Raw genomic sequence first — 8,163 nt, 5'->3', positions numbered from 1 at the left:
TGTTAGCACCCACGGTAGGGTCTGCACTCCCGTGGGGAGAATCTACTTTGCCGTGAACATTGGCAATGTGTTGGGCATATTAAGAGGACTTCTGTGCTCATTTCCAGCCACAGGAAAGAGAGTAAGCAGAGAAACATGAGATTTCGCCTCATTTGTAAAAGATAATGACCCACTTCATTTCATGTTCATGTTCATGTTATGACTAAATATGACTTTTTTAAATGACCCAAATTGAGCCCAAACCGAGTAGAATCAGAACCATACCATTGGTTTTGGGTCACAGTTGACAGTAGTTTCAGTTGTGTTCATCCAAGGTACAGTATAAATGCTAGAATCACAGATTAGCACTTGCTATCAAGAAAACAGAAGCCAAAAGAGAAAAACTGTTATTCATGAAATACTTAAACAAGTTTAAACCATCAGACAAGCTTCCGGGGAATAAGCAGCCGGCTGCGAGACCGCTTACCCCAGGCTCCTTGATCGCGCAGCTACTGCTGAAGTCTGTGTTGTTTCCTTTGGAGCATGTGGTCTCCTTGGCTGTGAATTCTATATGATACAACATTCCAGCCACCACCTGCAAAATTAAATATGTAAATTAGGTTCTCAATACAGAACTATTGATCATCTGCTTTTACTTTAAGGACCTAAAAGAGAGCATACTGACATTTTAGTTATATGCATGTGTAAATTATTTCACTATTGACAGTACCTATTTCCTTTCCTAATGGAAAACTAAAAGCAGGATATAATGTCCATATTTTTCTGAGTCTTTTTGTTCACAGGCCCTCCCTGGTAGAGCAAAGGGTTAAAGCACAGCACTGAGATGCTAAAGCCACTTCAGCATGAGTTCAGTCCCCACCCGGGAGGTGACCACATGGCGCAGCAGACCTCTCCTGACCTGCCTGTGCTCCCCTCAGCAGTGTACTTTGTTGATCTGCCTGATCCACTCACCACTCTGTCTCTAGTGAATCCTCTCATTGCCCCTGAGCCTCTGGCTTGTACCCATTGTGTGTGCATAAATAAATAAATCTTTTTTTTAAGATTTATTTATTTATTCATACAGAACTGGGGTACAGGTCAGAGATGCGGAGGACGAGAGGATTCACCAGAGACAGAGTGGGGAGCAGAACAGGCAGATCAAGGAAGCACACTGCTGAGGGGCACAGCGGGCAGGTCAGGAGAGGTCTGCCACGCCATGTGGATCACCTCCTGGGCAGGCGGGGATCGAACCCATGCAGAAGTGACCCAAGCTTCTCAGTGCTGTGCTTCAATGGCCCACCAGGGAGGGCGATTTTTAAAAGTAAGTTTGAAATACTTGAAGATTTCAACTTGAATTAGCAACTGAAGGGATGCCACTTCCCTTCCATTTACTGTATTACTTATTGTTCATCCTTAGCAAAAACAAGAGCACATATATTATACCATTAACTAGTTGATTTACAAGGAAAATTAGAACTTCTAAGAGGACTAGATGCTTATGCATGAGTATAGGTGATTTTCTCAACAGAATTTTGACATTCAATATATAGCCTAGCTCTGGATTATTCTGTCATCATTAGAAGCAAAGGAATATCACAAGAAATCAGAAAGTGAGAAGAAATAGAAAGGGGCAAATGCAAAGGTATCATGGATTGAGATCCCCTTAAAATAAACTCATGCGGTACAATTGAGATTGAAAAAAAAATGTAAAAATGTAAAATAAACTGTTAGAATAAATAAATAAATAAATAAACTCATGCGGGTCATGTGCCCGAGAAATCAGGGAGGGCTTGTGCTCAGGACAGAAATAAGTGCCTGAATAGTAGAGAGATTAAAGTGTCAGTTTTGTTTTATTTTAGCACAGTTTGATTGTTTTCCCCAAGAATAAAACTAAAGCAGGAACCTAGCAGATGAAAACAAAACTGCCCACTGTGCCATCCCCTAAAAATCATCACTGTGAATAGACGGAGCCATTTGTTTCATTCTTTATAACACAGTGACACAAGGTACATCCAATTTTATGACCTCTTTGCGTCACTGCCTCTTTTAACATAAGACAATTCCCCTTCTGAGAATGACTCACAGTTACTTAAAAATTGCTTCCTAGAGTTACTACAAAATTGCTTCCTGATGGTACGTGATAAGGTTATGCCAGACTTTATCTGACCATTTCTGTATTATTTTTATTTTGACAGAGAAGAAGTTTTTGCTCTTCTAGTTAAAGCCACAGTCAATATCATAGCAGATAAAAACTCTGTTTTAGAACTGTACAAATCCTGAGTCAGAAGCATAAAATTTTTAGTAAGATTTTGTTGTTGTTCAGATATAAACATCGTGTCAGTTTGCTCCAATGGGATTCTATTTTGATGACTTCTTTTAAGCTTGTACTTAAGGAAACCAAGTTTGAGGATCTATATCAGCAACCTGTCCACAATTGCACTAGGCTGTTGGAGATGGAAGGGATTTGGGCTTCACTAATCCTGCTACAGTTGGGGTCACAAAGGCGGGCTGAGGCTGAAGGACAGTCCAGGGCCCAGGATGGGAGCAGTTGATAAGGGATAGAGCTGGGTATGTTGAGCAGCCCAGAGATCTCCTCATCCTCTGTTGACAGGTGTGGAAGACAGAGGACACCCAGAGCTTCCCCCAGACAGGGGGTTGGGGAAAATGACAGGGATATGAAAATGTGAAGAGTCTGGGTAATAGCAATTCACTGTTGTGACTGAGCTCAAGGTTCTAAGAATGTTACAATGAGAGATGAATCTAGAAAGGCATAAAATAAGCCTTGCTTTACTAGTCCTAAATTTTTACTATATAATAGTGACTCGTATTTTTATAGTGGTTTAGAATTTGAAAAATGATTGATTCATATTATCTTCTTTAATCATCACCCCACTTTATAAATCAAAAATGCAGAGAATATTCTGAGTGCCTTTTCCAACATCACACACCAAGATTACAGTGAAGTTCATAGTGTGAAATTCAAATCTTCCAAATTCAGAATCAAGATCAGTGGCAAAATTAATAAACAATTTGCACATAGATGGTATATCATTATTTTGGTACCATTGTTTACAGACCTGAGATGTTGCTCTTTGCACATTGGCAATCTTGAAATAGAATCTGCTATTAATGGCTGCATTAAGCCGTATGGATGTAAGACTCAGAAGCTTATTCATATCTGAGCTGTTAAGAGGTAAATTTTCTGGACAGCCTACACAAAACCTCGGGAAAAAAGCCTCCTCTGAAAAAAAAAATCAGGTTTCAATTCATTGTGTACACAGAAAGAACAATGTAGACTAGCACCTGACCGTACAGGAATCAGCATCCATTTACCTGTGTCGGAAACCCTGTGTGGTAGGTGGAGGCTGCCTCTCTGGCCTCTGCCTGCTGCCTTCCCACTGTTCCTCTCCTCTGAGCCCGGTGTATTTAGGGAGTCAGCGAATCTCAAGGTGTTAATACCTCAGTCAATATCGGTGCTTTTTAACTTTTTGTATTTTTGTCAGTGACTGTTAAAAGCAACACTTAACTTACAGGGATGGCTCTCTAATGGGAAAACTTAAGTCCTATGACCCTGGTGAGCCGGCAGGAATGCTCCTTACTGTGGGGTCCATACAGCTATTTCAGGTGGCAGAAAAGCCAACTCTTGGTATAAGAAATACTGATTTGGCCATAAGTGAAACAAACTCTTTCCCCATTATAGCATGAAGAGAAAAAATCTTTAATGAAGAGGATTTTATTCTGAGTGGTTAGAAATGTGGTCAGCTTTCCCCAACAAACAGCACTGACAAGGCAGCAACAGTGTGTGTTCTCATACCTGATAAGAAGTTACATTTCTGAGAGAAGGAAGCAATTCTTCGCGAAAGGTCGATATATGCACTATCTGTGCATTCAGCAGAACCCTGTTTTTTAGGAAGTAACAAGGACATGATTTAAGTATTTTTAAAAAGGTTCATACAAGTATTAAAATACATTTATTAAAAAGAGTTAACCTTAGAAATCATTGCATAGAAAACAAAACATAGTCTAATTTAAAAGAGAGAATAGGAAACAGTTATATGATAGCATCAAGCCCAATAATCAACACATACATATATATGGAAATATAGAAGAGGATGAAAAGAATATCTAATGTAAAAATAATAACCATATAAGTAAATGGTAACATTTTCATTTAGAAAGGCAAAGACTTTCAGATAAGTTAAAAAACAAATTCATTTGATCAAAACTTTAAAATATCTTGTAAAAACTATAGAAAGGGTTTCTGGAGGTACCCTTTGGTACAAAACAGGGGAATGCTGAGGTGATCATACAAAGTTTAGTAGGTCAGAAAGTAAATGATAGCTTTTGGATGCTTTCACTCATTTGCAGAATGTAAATATAGGGAAAATACTGGTGAAGTACAACAAAATTCATTCTTAGTCTCTGTGAAAATGTTCTCGCTACCAGAGGGGTGCCTGGAGGCAGGAGGGATCAAGTTACAGAAATGGAGCATTGGTGGGAGGAAAACAGAGCATGTGATTGAGGGAGGTGTCAATCTGTACCCCCAAATCATACTTATGTAAACAACTGGCAAATCAATAAATTAAAAATATATGTATATATGACATTAACAAAAGTATTATGAAAATACAGAATAATATTTTGTAACAAAAAGGGTAAAGAAAGCTTAAACAGAGGATGAATAAAGTTTAGGCCATTTTGAACAAAAATAGAACGGACTATTATTAATATTGGGCAACTAAGATTCAAGGTAGCAAAATGCTCAAAAAGGTAGTAAAAAGGATCATTTATCCTAATAGATGACACTGTCCTGAAGTACGGAGTCAAATACATAAAACAGAAAACATTAGCTATATGAATCAAGATAGATAAAAATAATTGTGGCGGGAGAATTTAATATAAATTATAATGTAAGGCAGGTCATTAGTCATTAGATTTGTATAATATAGTATTTATATAAAAGGTATTTTCATATAATACAAATGATTTAAAATGCTGTCATCCAGGTGACACAAATAATTTAAGTTGATTTTACATTAGGTAGGTCACAAGAAAAACTCACTTTTCAAATTGAAAACAGTACAAGCCATGTTTTTTGACCTCAGTGCTAATAAACAAAACTTTAAAACAGATTTCTTAAATGGATGGCATCATTTTAAACAATAAGCAGAATACTAGAAACTTCGAAATATATACACACTTGCTTAAGTAATTTTTCTTATTCCTTGAGTATGCAAAAACAAATTAACCAAGCAATTGCACAGAAAATTGCCAAAAGAGCAGAGTTAATTCATAGCTTTCATAATTTATTACTAACAATATGTTTAAAACTACGTTAGGTGTCACGCTTTTAAAAAATTAATTAACTTTTTAAATGAAGCTAGTGTTAGGATTCCCATGTCAGGGGTACTCCCACTACCAAATCACCCTTACTCTTCTCCCATAATGCATTGTGCTTCTTTCCCTCTTTGTTCTGCTGTCATACTTTGAACAAGAATCAAAATAAAGTAACCCCAAATCTTGGTGCTTATCTCAAGAAATTAGAAAAGCAAAGTGAATAATCAACAGCCTAAAGAAATGTAAAAAAGATGAATGAAAATGAAGATAAAAGCAAAGCCACGGAATTAGAAGATAGAAAGCAAGAGCAATAGTAAATAAATCCAAATGATCATTATTCAGGTAAGGAATAATTTAAATGCATACAAAGAGCAACACAGCAAAAGACATAAAGAGGTATAAATATATAAAAGAATATTATAAACAATTGTATGCAAATTTAAATCCCAAAGAAACAAGTACTTTTGTGGAAAACTATAAATAACCAGCACTAACATAATGTTTTACAGATGAATAATAATTTATAATTAAATAAATCTATTTGTTTATATTATGTCTATCTGCCTATCTATGCCCATGCTACAAAACTGTTTCTGCTTATTAAAAAAGGCAAATTAACCAATTCATTTTATAGAGCTATATTCAATTTACCAAAAGTCGAAAAAGTAGAATAGACACACACATCCAGAAAACTATAAACCACTTTCACTTACAAATACAGGTAAACAAAGTAGAATCCAAATGCATAAACAAAGAAAAATTTACAATAAACAAAACTTATTTTGAAATTTAAAGATGACTATTAGGGAGGTTGTCAAAACAGCATAACAGTAAGATATAACAGCAAAATAGGACATTCAATACATATTCTAAAACATTTGCTAAATTCAATATCCATTTGTTATTTGAAAACTAAATAGAGTAAACTTTTTTAAAGAAAGTAAAAATAGCCCTTAAACTTGACAAAGTAACAAATGTTACATACTACACCATGTAGTAACAAAAATCTGGAGGCATTTCTAATCAAATCAGTCCTAAGATATGAACATGTGTGATTACTGTTCCTTCAGAAATATCATTGAAAATTTGAGTCCATTTACTGAGACATGGAACAAAAAACGAGCATTGGAAAAGAGGAGTAAAAGTATTATTTATAGAAGATATTATATACCTACAACAATCAAGAATCACTGGAAAGCTGTTAGAGGTCTGTAAAGTTGCTGGATATAAGGTAAAGGAATCAAAATTGGTACACTTACATATAGGCCGTTATTTATTAAAAAGGAATAAAATAATGCAATAACCAAAGCACATGAAAATTCTTAATTTTTTTTGATTAATTAATTACTTAAACCCTTGAACTTGACCTCTGATGGTGGTGCCGTCTTCTATTGTATGGATATACTGTAACTTACTTAGAAACTCCACAATGTTGAAATGATTTATTTCAGATTTTTTCTAATAATAATAACATAGAAATTAATATCTTGCTTTACAGATCTCTCCTGTCTCTCTTTTTTCACTTATGGGAAATTTAGAGGTAGAATTACTGGGTTAAAGGCCTGCAGCAACCCTTTTCTTAAAAGCAGTCTTCTGGGCCCTCCCTGGTGGTGCAGCGGGTTAAAGCACTGCACTAAGAAACTGAAGCCACTTCCGCATGAGTTTGATCCCCGCCTGCCCCGGAGGCGACCACATGGCGAGGCAGACCTCTCCTGACCCGCCCGCTGCTCCCCTCAGCAGTGTACTTCGTCGATCTGCCTGTTCTGCTCCCTGCTCTGTCTCTGGTGAATCCTCTCACCCTCCACATCTCTGGCCTGTACCCCAGTTCTGTATGAATAAATAAATAAATCTTTAAAAAAAAAAAAAAAAAAAGCAGTCTTCTGCTAAAATGCAAACACTCCAGGGAAGGTTATGCCTTACCCAACTTACTTACTACTTGACACAAGCTAAGCAACCTCTATTGTCAGACATATTCAGGATGGAGGGGAAATGCCCTGAAAAATCAGAATTCCCACACTAGCTCATGTTATGATTCCCCTTTTCTGTATAATCAAAATATTCCAAGTAACCATCAGTTTTCTACTGGACTGCCTCAGCCTCATAAGGTGCTGCCTGGCTCAGGTGAGCAAGCGCTGCCTCAGGATGAGAAAGTCCTCTTGGAATCAAAAATATTACAATTGGCTGATTAATAAAAACAATTATAATAAAATTAATATTGTAAGACAAGGCAGTACTAGAATAATCACTGCCTGGACAGAAACCCAAATCCCATCTCCTCTATCTCATATAATCCTTCTAAAGAACTGCTTAAGTTTTCTGTTGTCTAAACTTCAAATAAGGAACTTCACCTAAACCCTCTATTCAGCTTTTGAAAAAACTTACTATATCTCTTTGTGGTTGACTTACGAGAGAATCTCTCCACCCTAGCCCACTACCTTACTTGATCCTTCACATTTCCACCCTAATCCTTGACTTTACTTTACCCTCTAAGATGTCTTAGTAAAAATAAAAGTCATAGAATAGCATTTTAGGCCTAAAGGAATTTTATTTTTAGCCAACCATCACTAAAAAATGTTAGCTTTAAATTTTATGGATTTATCTTAATTTTAATAGATTAATAATGTTATAATCTTAGCTGAAGGTCTATACAACCCAAACTGCTGTCAGAAAAAAGATTGTTGTCTCAGCCCAATTCATGTTAATTGCTGCCTAAAATGTATAAAATAAACTTCTGCTGACAGCAGAATGAGAAGACTTGCACCCAACTCCAACTCCCGTGTATTCCTCATGCCCACTCCCCCTTTTTCCCTTTTAGGAATCTCTGCTCGCTGACCCTGCTTGTTGGTG

General features: G+C 36.5%; 1 protein-coding gene across 1 annotated transcript in view; it reads right to left on the bottom strand.

Moving 5' to 3' along the window:
* Positions 1–614: 614 nt before the first annotated feature.
* Positions 615–8,163, bottom strand: part of LOC101632320 (kininogen-2-like) — a 19,195-nt gene continuing 11,646 nt past the window's right edge. Inside the window, exons 6-8 of the mRNA XM_012730314.1 lie at positions 3,794–3,878; positions 3,057–3,220; positions 615–644 (exon numbers count right to left, since the gene is read on the bottom strand). Coding sequence (XP_012585768.1) covers positions 615–644; positions 3,057–3,220; positions 3,794–3,878 — 279 coding nt within the window. The remainder of the gene's footprint in view (positions 645–3,056; positions 3,221–3,793; positions 3,879–8,163) is intronic.

This window comes from Condylura cristata, unplaced genomic scaffold, assembly GCF_000260355.1.
Source record: "Condylura cristata isolate star-nosed mole 26May11 unplaced genomic scaffold, ConCri1.0 scaffold00003, whole genome shotgun sequence".
Lineage (NCBI taxonomy): Eukaryota > Metazoa > Chordata > Mammalia > Eulipotyphla > Talpidae > Condylura > Condylura cristata.
This window is presented reverse-complemented; position numbering and strand designations above follow the sequence as displayed.